The sequence below is a fragment of the Crotalus tigris genome, unplaced genomic scaffold, assembly GCF_016545835.1.
Source record: "Crotalus tigris isolate CLP2741 ecotype Arizona unplaced genomic scaffold, ASM1654583v1 scf7180000018925.3142382, whole genome shotgun sequence".
Classification (NCBI taxonomy): Eukaryota; Metazoa; Chordata; class Lepidosauria; order Squamata; family Viperidae; genus Crotalus; species Crotalus tigris.
The window spans coordinates 1,805,727-1,826,309 of NW_024097278.1; the positions used below are offsets into that span (position 1 = coordinate 1,805,727).

At 42.8% G+C, this 20,583-nt stretch overlaps 1 protein-coding gene across 9 annotated transcripts in view; it reads right to left on the reverse strand.

The window, feature by feature from the left end:
* The window catches only part of DMTF1 (cyclin D binding myb like transcription factor 1), a 67,769-nt gene that overhangs the window by 37,263 nt on the left and 9,923 nt on the right, over positions 1-20,583 (reverse strand). For 8 of the 9 annotated variants that reach the window (XR_005558430.1, XR_005558431.1, XM_039357501.1 and 5 more), the window contains 10 exons: positions 20,421-20,535; positions 18,636-18,712; positions 16,620-16,777; positions 15,249-15,281; positions 13,386-13,495; positions 8,882-9,110; positions 7,728-7,879; positions 6,638-6,853; positions 2,810-2,895; positions 1,824-1,982 (listed from right to left, as the gene is read on the reverse strand). Coding sequence is in view for 7 of the 9 variants with exons in the window: in XM_039357501.1 (XP_039213435.1) it covers positions 1,824-1,982; positions 2,810-2,895; positions 6,638-6,853; positions 7,728-7,879; positions 8,882-9,110; positions 13,386-13,495; positions 15,249-15,281; positions 16,620-16,777; positions 18,636-18,712; positions 20,421-20,535 (1,335 nt within the window). In the remaining 2 variants the exon portion in view is untranslated. The remainder of the gene's footprint in view (positions 1-1,823; positions 1,983-2,809; positions 2,896-6,637; positions 6,854-7,727; positions 7,880-8,881; positions 9,111-13,385; positions 13,496-15,248; positions 15,282-16,619; positions 16,778-18,635; positions 18,713-20,420; positions 20,536-20,583) is intronic. The other variant, XM_039357502.1, reaches the window with a different exon arrangement.

Sequence of the window (20,583 nt, forward strand, 5' to 3'; positions counted from 1 at the left end):
GATCTGTGGCGAGCCCTGGAGGCGGTGAGTGGTCCTGTGGGCAGGCGGGGCGGGGGATGGCGGGGCAGGGGGGGTGGAGTGGGGGCGGGGCCAGGTTTTGGGCACTCGGTCTCTAAAAGGTTCGCCATCACTGGTCTAAGGTCAGATTTGAACATGCATCCATTCCTTGGATCTAAACAAGGAACACTGCGGCATTTCACTAATTAAATAGCTAAATACAAGAACACAGTTCTGTTTATTCAGGTTTTGCGTTCATGGATTTAATACCTGAAACCATGGGAAATTCATGGATTTCAACCCAAAATGCGCTGAAATATATTAAAAAGATGAAGGGACAATAATGGTGTATAACTTCCACCCATCAAGAATGTCTTAATTCAGAATTATAAGCATCATGTTTCATTGCGCCGTTTTATATTTACGGATTTGTCACGTCCTTTGAGAACATTACAAAGATGCTTTCCCCAGGTTGGTGAGGAATACAGTGGTGGCCAAAATTGTGGAAATCTCTTGGGAAAAGTGTATTTTTGAGGTTTGATGGCTAATAACCCTTTTTTGGGGAGTAGTACCATAAAATTATGTATCAATGGAAAGATAATTTAATCAAGAATGTAATGCAGCAAAATTTGTTCAATTATCTGTACTGTATTCTATGAAAAGTTATAGCCAAATAACCAGAAAAAGGAAGCACAACTTGCTCAGGTTGACATCAGATAGCTTTCCTTCATCTAATTGTAGCCAATGAGCATGAGTGTTTAGAGAGCCAATCGGGTGTCATCTAGTTTTGGCTATGAGCCAATCAGATCACGGTAGGATTCAGTGATTGATGTCATGTATTGAAGCTGAGAGGAGGATATTTGTCAGTGTGTTATGTGATTGCTATCAAGTTGGTTGGGTTTTTTTTGTGTTCTTTCATTTAGCGAGCTTGTAAAACATAATAAAATTAAAGTAATGGTGCAAAGAGTTGACAGGTCGCCCAGAAAGCGATGTAAAATAGTATTATTAAGTAAACAAGGCTACAGTTATAAAGATATTAGAAGAAAAATGGGTGGAAACTTAACCAAAGGTGGTATTTCTACTGTACATTTTCCCCAAAAGGTTTCCACAATTTTGGCCACTACTATATATTGGCTTCTGTTAAGAGCTGGAATGTTGCCCAGTGGCCAATGTGACTCTCTGCCAAGGCTGTACTTTGGGCCAATCACCAGGAGATGTGGAGTTCTAGTCCCGCCTTAGCCACGAAAGCCAGCTGGGTGACTTTGGGCCAATCACCAGGAGATGCGGAGTTCTAGTCCCGCCTTAGCCACGAAAGCCAGCTGGGTGACTTTGGGCCAATCACCAGGAGACGGAGAGTTCTAGTTCCTCCTTAGCCATGAAAACCAGTTGGTGAATCTGGGCCAATCACCAGGAGACGGAGAGTTCTAATCCCGCCTTAGCCATGAAAACCAGTTGGTGAATCTGGGCCAATCACCAAGAGACGGTGAGTTCTAGTCCCGCCTCATGCATGAAAGCTAGTTGGCTAACTTTGGGCTGGTCATTCTTTCTCAGCCCAATCCAACTCACAGGGTCGTTGTGGGGAAAGGAGGAGTAGGAAGGTGTGTTGGATAGGTTGGTTGCCTTGAGCTTTTTGTAAAAAATAATAAAAGGCAGGATATAAACAAACAAGCAAGCTGCAAAGCAAAATGGATGCACCCGGGATGTTCTTCGATACACTGCTAGAAATCGGTCACAGCTAGCCTAACTCACTAACCACAGCTCTTAAGCCACCCACCCTCATCAACCCCACTTCCCAGGCCCCCGTGGTCCACCGTTTTGATACCTACCGACCAGGCATGGACTATGATCTGGTCTGGTGAGGCTGGGGCTGCAGCAGCCGTCAGGGTCACAGTGGGGCTGGTGGTTAGGGTCAAAGGCAGGCCCTGGGATGAGCTGGTCTGGAGTAAGTAGGTGCCTGGAGTTCCAGTTGGTTGTAGATGAAAAGACTAAGAACAGAGGTGAGAACGGAAAGAGAAGTCATCTGTTTAATAGCCATCCCAGCGAAGTTCCTTCCAAGTGAGACATCAAAGAGAAATTGCACTTGACAAGTTAACTGAAACAAAGCATGACAAACTAGGTACTTATACTGCCTACTAGCTGAGGATTCTGGGACTTGTATTCCCAATACATCGGATGACAGAATCAGAATGGGAGATGCTGATGTGGACCCAGGTTCTACTTTTGCATTAGAGTAAGGGTAGGCAACCTTGGCTCTTTTATGACTCGTGGACTTCAATTCCCAGAATTCCTGAGCCAGCCACGCTGAGGGGAAAGGGAGAGGTTTCCAAGCTGAGCCATGCTGGCTCAGGAATTCTGGGAGTTGAAGTCCACGAGTCATAAAGCGGCCTAGGCCTAGGCCAGAGGTAGGCAACCTTGGCTCTTTTATGACTCGTGGACTTCAACTCCCAGAATTCCTGAGCCAGCCATGCTGAGGGGAAAGGGAGAGGTTTCCAAGCCGAGCCATGCTGGCTCAGGAATTCTGGGAGTTGAAGTTTATGAGTCAGAAAGCGGTCTAGGCCTAGGCCAGGGGTAGGCAACCTTGGCTCTTTTATGACTCGTGGACTTCAACTCCCAGAATTCCTGAGCCAGCCATACTGAGGGGAAAGGGAGAGGTTTCCAAGCTGAGCCATGCTGCTCAGGAATTCTGGGAGTTGAAGTCCACGAGTCATAAAAGAGCCAAGGTTGCCTACCCCTGCACTACAGCTTTAAACATATCGGTCAATATCTTTTCACTGCAAAAAAGATATAATCAAGCCAACTCCGTAATACTTACTGGCAGAATCTCAAAAGTCTGCAAAGTTCCACTATTTAATGTAATAGTTTCAGAATCAACGGAAGCAGCAGGGGAATCGGCAGAAGCTACACAAGAAAAAAAACAAAACAAAAACAAAACGGGACCAAAGATTCAAATCAGCAACTAAGTTCTAAGCACAGTAACTGCAAGAGAAATGTAAAACAGAACAGGCACCCAGGTTGTCCAAGCAGGAATAAGGAAAACAACTTTGTACATTCAGAAGCTACTGTTACGAAAGCTTGGAATAGTTTGAACAGGTCTTTGGGAAGACTCCCAGCACAAATTGCTCCATGGGCCGGATTTTGTTAGCTTCGGAAGAATTAAATCGCAGCCCATCGTAAAAGAAGGATCAGCAGTCTGCCTTGGCTAATGGAGCTATCCAAACTATTTGAGTTCCACCCATGGCTCTTTTCCAATTCTCTCTCTGTGCACATCTGTGCAATGCTGTTCTCCACTCAATAAATCTTCAGGGTCCCCAGAAATCAATTCACTAACTACAAAGTAAAAAGGTCAAAGCCACTGTTAAAATCGAACTCCGCTTGGAATAACTTCGTAACCGTATTTGTGTAATCTTGGCAATACGGAAGGCAATGGCGTTACAAATATTAGCAACGGTACCGTGGAAGATAGGACTTTAAAGAAGAAACAAACATTTGCCAGGATTATGTTTGCAACGAATTCATCTCTGGTTCTTCTCTCAGTCTTGGCAAGCCAGAAAGATTCAGTCTAGAACGTCACAAAGTTTTTTGTTTGGTTAGGATCACAGTTAGCATGATCAGGGTTCTTACCCAGTCCTGGTTATCCATCAAGCCATTCTATATTAGTGGCCAAAATTGTGGAAACCTTTTGGGAAAAGTGTATTTTTGAGGTTTGATGACTAATAACACCACTTTTTTTGGAGTAGTACCATAAAATTATATCTCAATGGAAAGATAATTTAATCAAGAATGTAATGCAGCAAAGTTTGTTCAATTATCTGTACTATATTCTATGAAAGGTTATAGCCAAATAACCAGAAAAAGGAAGCACAACTTGTTTAGGTTGATCTCAGGTAGCTTTCCTTCATTGGATTGTAGCCAATGAGCATGAGTGCTTAGAGAGCCAATCAGGTGTCATCTTGTTTTGGCCATGAGCCAATCAGATCACAGTAGGATTCAGTGATTGATGTCATGTATTGAAGCTGAGAGGAGGACATGTGTCAGTGTGTTATGTGATGGCTATCAAGTTGGTTAGGTTTTTTTTGTGTTCTTTCATTTAGTGACCTTGTAAAACATAATAAAATTAAAGCAATGGTGCAAAGAGTTGACTGGTTGCCCAGAAAGCGATGTAAAATAGTATTATTAAATGAACAAGGCTACAGTTATAAAGAAATTGGAAGAAAAATGGGTGGAAATTTAACCAAAGGTACACTTTTCCCAAAAGGTTTCCACAATTTTGGCCACTACTGTAACATCTACCCAGCAGATGCCTTCAAAGAACAAAAGAGGAACCACAACTGTGGTTGTACCTAGGAAAGATTTTGCAGAGAGACCCAGAGAGGTTCAGCAAATCTGAAAAGCCACAGCATAAAATATGCAAGGCTATAAGTTTGCACAGACTAAAAGCAACGGGAGACAGAAGTGCTGAGTGATTCACTGCGGCATTTTTCAGAAAGAATGTATGTTTGCACCACTTCGGCTGGAGAGAAAAGGCAGAAAGGAGAATTGGAATGTCTGCATTCCCAGTATTATATACAGTTGTGGCCGAAATTGTGGAAACCTTTTGGGAAAAATGTACGGTAGAAATGCCACCTTTGGTTAAGTTTCCACCCATTTTTCTTCTAATTTCTTTATAACTGTAGCCTTGTTCACTTAATAATACTATTTTATATCGCTTGCTGGGCGACCGGTCAACTCTTTGCACCACTACTTTAATTTTATTACCTTTTACAAGCTCATTAAATGAAAGGGAAAAAAAACCCAACCAACTTGATAGCGATCACATAACACACTGACAAATGTCCTCCTCTCAGCTTCAATACATGACATCGATCACTGAATCCTACTGTGATTTGATTGGCTCACTGCCAAAACAAGATGACACCCGACTGGGTCTCTAAACACTCATGCTCATTGGCGATAATCAGATGAAGGAAAGCTACCTGAGATCAACCTAACCAAGTTGTGCTTCCTTTTTCTGGTTATTTGGCTGTAACTTTTCATAGAATACAGGACAGATAATTGAACAAACTATGTTGCATTACATGCTCGATTAAATTATCTTTCCATGGATATGTAATTTTATGGTACTACCCCCCCAAAAAAGTGGTGTTATTAGCCATCAAACCTCAAAAGGTTTCCACAGTTTTGGCCACCACTGTACATGGGAAGCATAGAAAAGTTTTATTTGTAGATTCATGTATAGGTAGTCCTTGACTTACAACCCCAACTGAGCCCAAAATTTCCATTGTTAAGGCAGACATTTGTTAAGTGAATTTTGCTCCATTTTACGACCTCCCTTGCCACCTTGTTAAGTGAGTCCCTGCAGTTGTTCAGTTAGTCACACTGTTGTTGAGTGAATCTGGCTTTCCCATCGACTTTGCCTGTCGGAAGGTCGCAAAAGGGGATCACGTGACCCCGGGACACTCTGCAGCCGTCATAAAAATGAGTCAGCGGCCAAGCGTCTTGAGTTTTGATCCCGTGACTCTGGGAATGCTGCAATGCAGTGCGAAAAATGGTCACAAGTCACTTTCCCCCCCCCCCGTGCCACTGTAACTTTCAACGGTCACTAAATGAACTGTCGTAAGTAGAGGACTGTTTGTACGGCCTTTTCTCCATTTTTTCCCCCCCAGCAGAAAACCAGTAAAGTAGATTGGCCTGAAAAATGACCCTTGTCCAGATTACATTTCAAATAGATAAAATACGTATTTTGGATATTATAGTTTGTTATGAAGTGAGATAAGGGAAATGTTGGTTACCCAAAGTCTGAAAATTATAAATATCAATGGTTAAATGGGAATATTGATAAGAAATTAAAAACTGAGCAAAAATTAATAACAGGACATGGATTGTTTGTGAAGATTGAATGTAATTAAGATATATGTATGAGCTAAAAATCTATTGATAAATGTAATAATGATGTTCTTATTCAGTGGTTCTCAACCTGTGGGTCGGGACACCATTTGGGATCGAACGGCCATTTCACGGGGGTCGCCAAACAAGGCTGTCCGCCATTTTTTCCCCTTTTCTTTGGCCACGCCCCTGGCACCCGGTGATGTATAAGTGGTTGGGGGTCACCACAACATGGGGAACTGTATTATGGGGTCGCGGCATTAGAAAGGTTGAGAACCACTGTTCTTATTGATATAATTAAAAATGTACTAACCTGAATATGAGACAGTAAATGTTAAGGGAAAAAGAGAAGAAATATTTGATGTTGTAACCTGAGATTTGCACTAAGATTTTCTTATTGAACTATTGTAACCCAGTCACTGCGTTGCCTTGTAAATATTCAAATGGAAAATTGGAAAATTAATAAGATATTATATATATATTAAAAATGATCCTTGTCCAAAGGGAGCCCCCGTGGCTAAAGACCAACCCCTTCGTCCTGAACCCTCCTTGGCTCTCATTCATTTGCAATGAATGAAAACGTGCAATCCTCGTTCAATGCAACTGCAACCGTGGTTAGCACCATACAAGATAAACCAGTGATATTTGTACTTTATAAATGCTTCTGGTTTACCCCTCTTGAACCGAACACCCCAATGAAAGACGAAACGTGCACCTAGTAAAAACGGAGAGTCCGGCGTGAGTTTTGGTGACTTACAGACGTGGGTGATCTGGAGTGGGATCTGTAAGGATGCCACGGAAGCAGGAGAGCAGACTGAGCTTTCTTCTAAACGGGCCACTCGGATCTGGACGTGCTGAACCCCAGAACCAGAATGAGAATTTGGCAGCCCAGGCAAAGATGTGGCCTCTGGAAGTTGGTGTGCCGGAGCGTTTTTCTGGCTTTCGTGCAGTTGCTTCAGACCTTTTATAAGCACTGGAACAAAAAAGTCATTCAAGGCTGCTGGAAACTAAAATCAAAGTAAACGTCTGTAATAAAAAATAACGGGTACCAAGAGCAATTACAGTAGTGGCCAAAATTGTGGAAACCTTTTGGGAAAAGTGTATTTTTGAGGTTGGATGGCTAATAACACCACTTTTTTTTCGGGAGTAGTACCATAAAATTATATCTCAATGGAAAGATAATTTAATCAAGAATGTAATGCAGCATAGTTTGTTCAATTATCTGTCCTGTATTCTATGAAAAGTTATAGCCAAATAACCAGAAAAAGGAAGCACAACTTGCTTAGTTTGATCTCAGGTAGCTTTCCTTCACCTGATTGTAGCCAATGAGCAGGAGTGTTTAGAGAGCCAATTGGGTGTCATCTTGTTTTAGCAATGAGCCAGTCAGATCACAGTAGGATTCAGTGATCGATGTCATGTATTGAAGCTGAGAGGAGGACATTTGTCAGTGTGTTATGTGATCGCTATCAAGTTGGTTGGGTTTTTTTTCCCTTTCATTTAATGAGCTTGTAAAAGGTAATAAAATTAAAGTAGTGGTGCAAAGAGTTGACCGGTCGCCCAGCAAGCGATGTAAAATAGGATTATTAAGTGAACAAGGCTACAGTTATAAAGAAATTAGAAGAAAAATGGGTGGAAACTTAACCAAAGGTGGCATTTCTACTGTACACTTTTCCCAAAAGGTTTCCACCGTTTTGGCCACTACTGTAGCCTGGCCTAGGTGCCGTCTGCCCGTCTGGGAAGATTCCTGTAAGACAGGCATTGAGCAAGAAAATACTGACTAAACTCCTCACTTGTGGATCTGGCCAACCGGTCCAATAGCAAGCCAAGAATAGAGTTATAAACTTTACCGGGAAATGAAACCTCTTTGTGGTTTGCAATCTGCCTCTTGACGGTCCACCATTTGCTACGAAGCCACTGGGGTGAGCGCACGCTGCTCCAGCCTTCCGCCAGCAAATCCCAATTGATGTCATTTTCATCAGAGACGTCTAGCTCTGCTATTCTGACAGGGTAACGCAGAAAAAGAAATGATTCCTTTTACAAATATTAGCCTTCCCACGGAGCTTTCAAAAAAAAAAAAAAAGATTGGACAATGCATTAAAATGAACAGCAGGAATTATATTTGCACAATACTGGAAGAATGAAGGAACACCAGAAGAAGAAATAATTAAAAAAAAATACTAGACTGTGCCAAAATGGACAGACTTACTTGAAGGTTGAAAGAAAAAGAAGAAACAGAATATTTTCAAACCTGGGACCTATTTTATCAATGGTTAGAGCAGGGGTCGGCAATCTTAAACACTCAAAGAGCCACTTGGACCCATTTCCCAGAGAAAAGAAAACACTGGGAACCGCGCGCGCACGAGGGTGAGGAGCTTGATTGAAGAGTTCAGTTAAAAAGAAATAGAGGCTGCTGTGCATGAGTTCTCTCTCTCTCCCTGACTCCCTCCCTCCCTCTCTCTCTCTTGGCCCCTTTTCTCCCTCTCTCTGATCTTCTGCTCACCTGGCAAGCTGGTTTCATGCTGTCCTCTGACAAGCTGACACACATTCTTATTGGGCTGGCTCTCTCCTGCCCTTGGTCTGCCAGTCCTCTTTCCCCACTCAGTCTGTGTGTGTGTGTGTGTGTGTGTGTGTGTGTGTGTGTGTGTGTGTGTGTGAGAGAGAGAGAGAGAGAGAGAGAGAGAGAGAGCTGCTTCCTGCTTTTTGCTGCTTCCTGCTGAGATGCAGCAAAGGCAGGAGCCCCGCCCAATAAGCTTGTCAGAGGACAGCTTGAGGCTACTCTCTTTTTACACACACACACACACACACACACACACACACACACACACACACAGAGAGAGAGAGAGGGGAAGCGCAAGTGCCTCTCTCTGTCTCTGTCTCTCTCTCTGCAAATGGCGGAGGCTGGGAACCGCAGGAGAAGGCTCAAAGAGCCACATGCGGCTCCAGAGCTGCGGGTTACTGACCCGTGGGTTAGAGAAAAGACTTAGGGATTAGCGATACAAACCTAAGAATGAGGTTGATTTCGTCTTCCTTGGTCCACTCCGTGCCTCCACTCTGCTTCCAGTTGAGGTAGTTCAGCCATTTGGAGCGGCACTGCTTCTCCGACCGGGTGCCCACCCGCTCTGCCACCGCGGCCCAAGAGACTCCCTGCGTGACAGTGTCTCCAGGCTCGGTGCTGGTTAATTCGTGGACCACTTCTGCTAGTCTCTTCTCTTCTTTCTCGGTCCATTTCCCTGAATTGGAAACAATAAAAGCGATGATGTTAATGCAGGGCATGGGGGAGAAAAAACACACCTCCGACTCCAGAGCTGAGCCCCTTATCTTATATTATACTTATTGGGGGAGGAGGTGAGAGCCGTGGTGGGGTTCAAATAATTTAACAACCGGTTCTGTTCATTGTCATCACCAGCGTGATGCGCCTCACACTGTCATTGCTGGCGCAACACTTGTGTTGATGTCAGCACTGGCACGACGTGCAGCGCATTGACATCATCACTGGTGCGACGTGCCTCACAGGTTTAGTGTAAGTGGTTCACCGAACTGAAGAAAAAAATTGGTACTGGTTCTTCTGAACCGATGCAAACTGGCTGAATCCCACCATTGGGTGAGAGGTTCCTATGTCCCCTCCTTTCCCCCTAAAAAACTTTCTGGCTTGTGGATCAGGACCTGCTGTTCAATAGAAGCAGTGACTGAGACCAAAGAGAGTCGGACTGGTCCCCCTTATTTAGTGTCACTGTAACACTGAAGGGTCACTGAATGAATCGATATAACCCGAGGGCTATTTGTACTTTGAACTATGGCTCCCACAATCCCTTGTGGTTAGCCAATCAGGCCAGGGCCAGGGCCCATGGAACTTAAGAGCTGCCAACTCTATCTACTTTACTCTCCTGTTGACAATTTGTAATATGTTGTTGTTGTTAGTTGTGAAGTCGTGTCCGACCCATCGCGACCCCATGGACAGCGTTTCTCCAGGCCTTCCTGTCCTCTGCCATCTTCTGGAGTCCATTTAAGCTCACGCCTATTGCTTCAGTGACTCCATCCAGCCACCTCATTCTCTGTCGTCCCCTTCTTCTCTTGCCCTCCATCTTTCCCAGCATTAGGCTCTTCTCTAGGGAGTCCTTCCTTCTCATTAGGTGGCCAAAGTACTTGAGTTTCAACTTCAGGATATGGTCTTCTAAAGAGCAGTCGGGGTTGATCTCCTCTAGGTCTGACCAGTTGGATCGCCTTGCAGTTCAGGGGACTCGCAGGAGTCTTCTCCAGCACCAGAGTTCAAAGGCCTCAATTCTTTGGTGCTCAGCCTTTCTTATGGTCCAACTTTCACAGCCATACATTGCAACTGGGAAAACCATGGCCTTGACTATACGCACTTTTGTCAGCAGGTTGATGTCTCTGCTTTTTAGTATGCTGTCTAGATTTGCCATAGCCTTCCTCCCCAGGAGCAAGCATCTTTTAATTTCTTGGCTGCAGTCCCCATCGGCGGTGATCTTGGAGCCCAGGAAGATAAAATCTGTCACTACCTCCATTTCTTCCTCATCTATTTGCCAGGAACTGAGAGGGCCAGATGCCATGGTCTTGGTTTTCTTAATGTTGAGTTTCAAGCCAACTTTTCTAAATGGCACCTTTTTGTATGTTGCAATTTTTAAAACCGTTTTAAGAGGTAACGGTAATCTGACTGGTGAAATGCTTTATAGGAAGCAACAGATCCCCATGTGTTGTGATTCCATGCCAGCCTGTGCTCACAACAGCTGAGTCTGAGGAATCTGAGGAGGAGGTGGAGGAGGTATTTGAAGGGCCATCAGGGGCAGAGGGAGGCTTGGATGAATTACAGGACTCACGGTTTGATTCAGAGCCTGGGCCCTCCAATCGTGTTCCTGATGAAGCTCAGCTGTGTGAAGAGAATGAGTCAGAAGAGTCACACCTGATGGACTTGCTAATTGATGCTCGCACACGTGGTCATTTAGCAAGAGAAAATCAGCAGCAATCAATATGACGCCTCCAGAGTAAAAGGAGAAGGCGATGAGAGGCAACACCTTGGGACTGCTGAATAAAGGGAGGTGTGGGCGGTGCTGGTTGCTGAAGGCAACTGTTTGCAAAGTGCTTCTTGGAATCCTGGTCTGTTCGTCTTGCTTGTGACGTCTCTTCTGTTTGCATCGTGTTTCCTGTGGACTATTTCATTCCTTTGGAATTGAGTTTTGCTGTTTGTGTTTTGGACTATTTGACAGGTTTGTCATCCATATTAAAAGGGGTTTGTTTTGTTGTAAAGTCTCCAGCCTATTGCATCAGCAGGGCTTGGTCCTTGTGCCTTTAACAAGGACGGCAGTAGGCTGGAATAAAACACCGTGGAAGCCTCTTTGTGATCTGTAGCTGTAACACCAGGTTTCACTGATCTACGATGAGATCAGAAGGATATGCCGAAGAACAGCAGACTGATTAAGAGGGGCAAGAAAGGACACAGCTATATGTCAGCACCCTCCAATGATAAGGCATTCGCAGGAACCCTGTTCAGCAGGGAAGACGGGTGGTAAAAACAACCATGTTCCTATCAGGCAGCAAACAGAATGGATTCTGGATATACCATGGACAGCTCCTTGCAAACTAGCAACGTCTTTGGGGGAGGAAACTGAAGGTAGACAACTAAGTACTTGCCAATACATAATTCAGAAGACATGGAAGAAAATCTTTTGCCGGAACCAGTTGACAGAACCCTATACCCTAATATCCTATATCAATGGTGGCGAACCTATGGCACGGGTGCCAGAGACGGCACTCGGAGCCCTCTCTGTAGGCACACTTCTCAGTGAATGCAAAGTAGCTAACTCTATTGACAGATGATTATTGGGGACAAAAGGTTTGCCTCCCTACTGGGTAAATACAGTTTTGTGACTTTTTAAAGAATGATAATGATGATACCACTATTTCAGGCAGAAATAGTACATCTTAGTAGTACAGTTAATGGAGTTTCTTTCAGTGAAATAGTACACTCCACAGAACGTCTAAGGCAGTGGTGGTGACCAATGGCATGGGTGCCAGAGACGGCACTCGGAACCCTCTCTGTAGGCACACGTGCCATTGCCCCAGCCTCGCCTCCCCCCGTGACCCTCTCCTCTCCAGCAGCCCCCCTGCAGGACAGTCACCCTCGAGCGTGACCCACACGGAGCAGCACAGCCAAGGACATGGCAGCCAGGCAGCGTAGACAAGACTCTGTCCTCACACCCCATCATGCAGTTGATGCTGCAGGGTGCGGGCAGAGGGTGTGGCCACCATAGTGCTGCTGGGCTGCCTGGGCGATCTGCGGCGAGCCCTGGAGGCGGTGAGTGGTCCTGTGGGCAGGCGGGGGATGGCGGGGCGGGGGGGTGGAGTGGGGGCGGGGCCAGGTTTTGGGCACTCGGTCTCTAAAAGGTTCGCCATCACTGTCCTATATAATAAGCCAGCAACCTAAAATGTATTATTTTATGAAGAATGTGCAAAGTGTTCTAAAGAGGCGTTTTGCAAAGTTTCATCTCGATGAAACTCCTCTTTCCAAAAAAAGCAGCTGTGCATTTTGGATATTTCACGATTTCTTCACAAAGGGTTCCCCTGGATTTCCATTACCTGAAAGTTTATGCCACGTTTGCCCCCCACCCCCCGACAGGGCCATGGAGAGACACCCGGGAAAAGGTTTTGAAGCCACTACACTGTCCTTGGAAAGGAAAACAGCTGCCTTAATTCCTGGAAGAGAGGTGCCTTTTATGCAAATGCACTTTGCACAACGTCTCTTTCTAAAGCTTTGTTAGTTGCTTGGTAAATAAATGCATGAAAAAAACATTCTGCAGTGTGTGACGCTGGGGCTTTATTTTCCTTAAGCCAGGGGTCTGCAACCTTAAACATTCAAAGAGCCACTTGGACCCGTTTCCCAGAGAAAAGAAAACACTGGGAGCCGCAAAACTTGTGCGCGCACATGCGCGCGCACGCAAGGGGTGGGAAGCCTGATTAAAGAGTTTAATTAAAAAGAAATAGAGGCTGCTGTGCATGAGTTCTCTCTCTCTCTTTCTCTCTTCCCCCCTTCTCTCTTTCCTCTTCCTCTCTCTCTTTCTCTCTCTTCTCTCTCTCCCCCCCTCTCTGCTCAACTGGCAAGCTGACCAGGCTCTTCTCCAACAAGCTGACACACGTTATTGGGCTGGCTCTGTCCTGCCCTTCCTGCTTCCTGCTGAGATGCAGCAAAGGGAGGAGCCCTGCCCAATAAGCTTGTCAGCTCGTTGGAGAACTGTGTGAGGCCACTCTTTTTTTTTACACATACATACACACACACACACACACACACACAGAGAGAGAGAGAGAGAGAGAGAGAGAAGGGAAAGGAAGCGCAAGTGCTTCTGTCTCTGGGAGCCGCAAGGGAAGGCTCAAAGACCCATATGTGACTCTGGAGCTGCAGGTTGCCGACCTGTGCCTTAAGCTAATAGATGTCTTGCATGCAAAGCCAGCCTACCAGCATAACCAGGTTTTCTTGGCTGCTCTTTTAAGGCTTCTACCTGTGTTGCAAGTGTCCTTCATCAGCCTGCACCGGTCTTTCACGGATGAAGCGCTCCGCCCGAGAGCGGCTCCTATCGTCGCCCAGTCATTCCCGTGCTTGATTCTTAAACTGAAGGGAAAAAAAGCGCTTAGTTTTTGCTCAGGATCAGGACTATGAAATCAATGTCTATGGAGATTCTCAGTCATCCAGGTCATAGTCATCCCAAAGGTGTTTTTTCACGAGGCAACTGGACTGTCTTATTTGTCTTTGAAGATCTTTTGCTTCTCATCCAAGAAGCTTCTTCAGTTCTGACTGGACGGTGGGGAAGTGTATAAATCCTTCCATGCCCCACCCTCCAGCTTCTTGGATGAGAAGCGAAACCTCTTCAAGGAAAAAAACAAAGTCCAGTTGCCTTTTGAAAAAGCACTTTTGGCACAACCAGGAGCCGGAGGATTGAGAATCTCCACAGACATGGAATCAAACAGAGCAGGGTTTTTTTTCTGCAGCACCCAAAGATTTGGTAAGAACGTGACGGAGTCCCACAGAATAATAAAAGCAACAAACAAACAAGCAAATAAAATACTTGGAATGGAGTCAGTTTTCTATCAGTAAAACTTTGCCCTTTGCTCAATCGTCCAGGACTATTATTTGGCTTAGTTCTGCACCCTAAAAAGCTTGAAGGCCTCTGACACAAACCAGGTTACTGCTGACCCGAGGGGGGGGGAGGGAAGGAGGTGCCACCATATTGAAAGATGACAACAGGAGTGACGTCTCCATCCATTTTCTGCAGTCCTGCCAGGATTCTTCCCACAGCATTGCAGGGATGAGGCAATCTCATTGAGGCAACTTGGGAGGGAGATGAAATGGGATGCCAGAAGGGGGGGGGGGAAACACTAAGGTTTAGATCAGGGGTAGGCAATCTTGGCTCTTTTATGACTCGTGGACTTCAACTTCCAGAATTCCTGAGCCAGCATGGCTCAGCATGGAAACCTCTCCCTTTCTCCTCAGCATGGCTGGCTCAGGAATTCTGGGAGTTAAAGTCCACGAGTCATAAAAGAGCCAAGGTGGCCTACCCCTGGTTAGATTGAGCCACAGTAATCTGCTGCTCACGGGCCATTCTTGTAACCTCCCACTTTTCACTTTTGAGCAGCTGTCAGTAGATATACTGTACAAGCATGATGGCTGTGAGCAACGTGGTGGCTTAGTGGTGAAGATGCTCGCCTCCCAACCAGAAGGTTGAGAGTTCACTCCTAGCTAGCAGCAGATGTTTCTCTCTCAGGGCACAAAGGAAAAAAAATATCTGCTTTGAACTCCGTGTATGCATCAGGAAGGGCATCTGGCCGGTAAATGCTCAAGTCCATCCAGTCCTATCCCAACTCTATCCCGAATTAAGGGATTATAGGGTCCTAAAAAGGAAGGTTTTTTTTTTAAGGGTGATGGCCAGTCTCTGTATTCTTGACATGCATCCATGAGAGATTTGGGGGCATTTACACAGCCAATATCAAGTCAGGCCTCTGTGGTAGGGAGCATTCAATTTCCCACTGAACAGGGTGCCTGATCGACTTGATCAAGGGGTCAGACTAGAAGACCTCCAAGGTCTGTTCCAACTCTGTTATTCTATATGACGTAGAGCACAGATTTAACAAAGCCTTTCTAATCAAGTTATCTGCGCCAAATAAAGCTGAAAGCTCTCCCCCAAAGTCCTATGCAAATGGCTTTTTTTTGGGGGGGGGAGCATTTATTTCACACAATCCATTTTGTTGTTCTTTTCTCTCTCTTGAATATAAATTCATGAATCTTCATTTGTCCACCTAAGATGAAACTAAGTTTCCAGAATGGGGTATGAACTACTGCCAAAAATCTGCTTTTAAATAAAACTTACTCTTTCAGCTTTTCGATCTCTTCGGGAGTATACCTGTTAAATATGTAAACAGCATATTTACTGAAGATGTAAATGCACACTCATTATACAAGTTCATCTTGGCCCACTGTCTTGAGGAGACTCTTGGGACAAAAGGGAAAAACATGGTCTCCTAATGCTCCACCATCGTGTGTGCAATTTGCTAGTTTCCGATTGTTGGAAATCATGATTTTAATTAGGATCACCAGGAAAGGAAGCTGTATAATTTGCTCTTTATTCCTATACGACAGGGGTCTTCAAACTTGGCCCTTTTATGACTTGCGGACTTGAACTCCCAGAATCCCTCAGCCAGGCATGCTGGCTGAGCAATTCTGGGAGTTGAAATCCACAAGTCATAAAAGGGCCAAGTTTGAAGACCCCTCCCAGAATTCCTCACCCAGGCATGCTGGCTGAGGAATTCTGGGAGTTGATGTCCACAAGTCATAAAAGGGCCAAGTTTGAAGATCCCTGCTATATAGGATGAAACTAGCAATCAATTCTTCACGACCTTACGGTCATCCAAGCCATTATTTTCAGAATTTCAGAATATTACACATTGTTGATTTTTTTTTAGAAGAACACAATCATACTTAAAATACATTTATTCATTGTTTATTTATTTGTAAAATTTATTATCTGCCCATCTTATCACGTGGTTCTCGGAGCTGCTTACAATATTAAAACTATATAAAACCTAATAATGCAAATACAATACTACAAAAAACACCCCCTCCTAGCTAAAAAGATAGGGAGAGAGGGAAGATGATGAGAAGGGGATGGGATGGGACCTGTTATTAATCTGTCATCCGCCCCCAATATGATATCCCTCCAATAGAGCCCCAAACCAACTGACAGATCCAGGTCTTTAAGCCTTTATGGAAAGTGAGAAGGGTTAGGAGCTGACCTCCACATTAAGGACGATTCATCCATGTGGAGACACCACTAATGAACCTCGCCGCCACTTTGTCCGGATTGATGCTCAGTATATTTATCAGGAATGGGCAGAAGTTAAATTTGGATCTACTCATAGATCTTCAGATGAACTTCAGTACATGGGAAAAGATCTGATTCCCAAACGTCTAGCCTTATCAGTAATATGATGAGGTGCTATGGAGGATGAAGGTCTCAGCTGGAAATTCACTTCACTTACGAACGTTGGGGATTTTGAATCAGAGCTACAGAAAGGTTTTTGGTTTTTTTTAGTAATTTTCTGGTCAACTCCTTCATCTGACATCATCACTGTCCAACATTTTAGGGCTCTACTCTTCAAGCTAGACCCTGTTGACCTGACCATCAAGCTGGTTGACAACTCAAAATCCTACCATTGAGGTCAAACCTCAGGAAGGTTCATACTTGCCAACGTGGTTTCGGTCATCGTACATGCGAAGGACTCGTCTATAAACAGCAAAGAGAGGCCGGTTCAAACCCCACGCAATGGTCCTGTAGAAATCTTTCCTTTCATCTTTTGACATCTCAAAAATGATTTCGGTGGCATCTTTGATTCCACGGGCCTGGTCACATTAAGAGTGGGATGACAATTTAAGTTTCCCATCACTTGACAGTGAGTCAAAACTGATTTTGTTTTTTCCAGGACAGCCTTCCCAAAATAAGTAGGGCGATTCAAACTCTAATCCAGGGCTCTTCAAACTTGGCCCTTTTATGACTTGTGGACTTCAACTCCCAGAATTCCTCAGCCAGGCTGAGGAATTCTGGGAGTTGAAGTCCACAAGTCATAAAAGGACCAAGTTTGAAGACCTCTGCTCTAATCAGCCAGTTCCAGTTTGTGATAGTAAATGGGAGAGGAAAACCATCACCTCTGGAAAAATAAGGCAGGATTGGATTTTGCAGGTTTAAGATGGCTGCTAGACAACCAGGAACTTATACTATTGCTTAGTTGTGCAATATAACAACTATAATGTTTAATACGAGATTAAACTGAGATGGCAGCAATATTTTTTTCTTTTTGAAAAATATCAACTAGCAACCAGGAAAAGGTGCAAAATGCATTTCACTTGAAATCAACATGGAAGAAATGACCTCCATTATTTCTAATGGGCTTTAAAATCAAAACAAGGATGTTCGAATCCGTAGTCTCCTTTTTTCATAACTACAAAATGAAATCGATTATAAACCAATCCAGCTAAAAAAGTTCTTTATAGCTCTCTCTATTTGGGAGACAGGCTGACAAACAAATTGGAATGAACATCTTTCTCAGGTATTTTTAAGAAGAGGCTGACTCAGCGTCAGTCAGGGACAAGATGAGGTTCAAGATGTCCCAATTTAAGATTCGTTGGCTTCATGTCAACCACTGAATCTTTGATTTAAGGCTATAAGAAGGACAGACAATCCCACTGTAAAACAAAAGCACCATTCATTCTTTGGTTAAATGGGTAAGTAAATGGTCTGGGTGCTGCTTAACCAGATCCACTGCTATAAAAGCTCCGGCAAACATGGGTGAAGAGCGTGGTCTTATAAAGTTTAAATGTAAAGGTAATTAAGATATATACAAGCTAAAAAATTATCGATGAATGTAATAAATATGTTTTTACCTAGCGGTAATAATAAAAATTACTAGCTTAAATATGAGATAGTAGATATTAAGAGAAAAAGAAAGGAAACATTAAATGTTGAAATAAGAGAAATTTTGGTTACTAAATTTAAGATATTTGGGAATTACCAGGAAATAAGAATATTATATTGTATTATTAATTAGTTGATGTAAGATGGTCAGAATTCAAATAGATAAGATGTGTATCCTGTGATCCTGTGATGAATTGTGATAAAGGAAATTGGGATTATTTAAAACTTGGAAATTATAAATATTAAACGTTAAATTTAAATATTAATGGGAAACTAAAAATTGGGGAAAACTAACCAGGACATTGGTTGTCTAAAAAGATTGAATGTTAAAACAACTAGGATATATCAACTTAAAATTATTGATAAAAGGTTATTTTTTATATCAACTTAAAATTATTGATAAAAGTAAGGAGGTTATTTTTATTTAATCGATATAGTAAGAATTGTATTAATTTAAATATGAGACAGTAAATACCAAGGGGAAAAGAGAGGAAATATTTAATGTAATAGTTTGAGATCTGTACTAAAGATATTTGTATGTTATTGAATTATTGACCAACTCAGCCGCCACGTTGCTTTTCAAATATTTAAATGTAAAACTAGAAAATCAATAAAATTTTCTTTAAAAAGAAGAAGAGGAAGGTCTCTTTATGTACGCAGCTAAAGGGACTCATCTTTACAACAAAGATGAAAAAACTCTATGGAATCCCACTGATGAAAACTCTGAAACCCATCAGACAGAAAAGACCAACATCTGAAACTAAGACACATATTGAGAGCAACACAAACCTTCAAATAACGCTCGATGTTACTCATCAAAATCTGAATTTCTTCCTTCGACCACATGCCCTGTTTCCACTTATGACCTTAAAAATGGAGAAGAAACCATCACACAAACTACCCTACTAATAGTTCAACTTACAGGGAACAATTAGCACAGAGAAACAGAGACGGTTTATTTAGATCCACTTCTAATCAAGCAGATAAATTTTACTCGTTTGTGGCCGGCCACCACGGCATTTTGTTTTTAGTACAAGCTGACAGAGAATGGCAATTATTGGGTGGCTTAAGACTTAATAAATAAGAGATGATCATTAAATCACAGTATAATTTTTTTCAATGCTTTTCCAAGTGAGCAAAGTGGTTTTAAATCTATGCACCCAATTCAACAAGCTCTTATCTGTTATATTTTCATACACACAATAAATTTAACCATATATGTACATAAATGTTGACGTTTAGCACTGATAATGAATGCCTCAAAATGGAAATGAAGAGTTTCTATTATTTCTAGACAAGATATATATATATATATATATATATATATATATATATATATATATATATATATGTAGGTCTTTGGTTGTTCGGGTTTTCTCCCGCGTAAAATTGGAAGTGTCTTGGCGACGTTTCGACGAAGTCCCATTCGTCATCTTCAGGCTGGTGTTTTCAGCTTCGTGCTTCGAGCAGCTGCTCGAAGCACGAAGCTGAAAACACCAGCCTGAAGATGACGAATGGGACTTCGTCGAAACGCCGCCAAGACACTTCCAATTTTACGCGGGAGAAAACCCGAACCAAAGACCTACATACAAACACCCGCGAAAACCTCAGAAAACACACACACACACACACACACACACACACACATATATATAATAAAATTTGGATTGCTAACAAAGAATTAAGGGAGAATGGGATAGCTATTTCGAGTTTCTTAACGCTCTTCAGCCAAAATTACCCTTTTTGAGATTCGAGCCTGGGCTGTGTGCATGTTAGGCAGCTGCATTAACCTCTAGACCACAGGCTCTTTCTCACTTTGTCAGCTGTATCAGGGAGGGAAGAGACAGGGGGAGGAGATTTACCTAAAAGCAGTTGTTGGGAAGAAGCTTATATATGATCACTAGATGCCGCGTCACCGGTCCCAGCTGATCGAATTGCACTCTAAGCATACCCTTTGCGTCAGCGCCCAGCCAGTGACGCGGTCCAGAAGCCGGATGCAGGCATCTAGTGATCATATATAAGCTTCTTCCCAACAATTGCTTTTAACCCTGACGATGTCGGAAGCTTCCGACGAAAGCTAGGTTTTATTAAATGTTTTTCTCATTTATTCTCCTAGTGATTGTTATTTATTTGCTTTACAATATATATATATATATATATATATATATATATATATATATAATATATATATATATATATATATTCTCCTAGTGATTGTTATTTATTTGCTTTACAATATATATATATATATTATATATATAATATAATATATATATATATATATATATATATATATATATATATATATATATATATAAAGGCCAGAATGGCAGGGAATCCGATAAAGTACAAGTTATAATAATTTAGCCATAGGCTAAATAAATAATAAATATAAATATTTGTTAGCTCTCATTGCAAAAAAGCTAGCATATTGTCCACAAGTTATTTTAATAAAACAGATTAATCTCTCTCAAAATAAGGTCATACTTGTCTGTCATGCACCGAACTTTCACAGATATTCCTCCTGTGGAAGACACAGAGATGCCCTCCCCAAATCAGAACATGTAAACTTGCCTTTGTTTGTTAAACAATCCTTGTCTTCTTTGGTTGTAAACCAGGCCTGGCTGACTGCAGACACTTCTTCATTGGCTAGAGAAGAGATTTCATCCAGTTGCTCATTCTGAAGGATCTGGGAAAGGTAAACAGGAGAGGAGATCCTCAACTTAGACAATTTTAA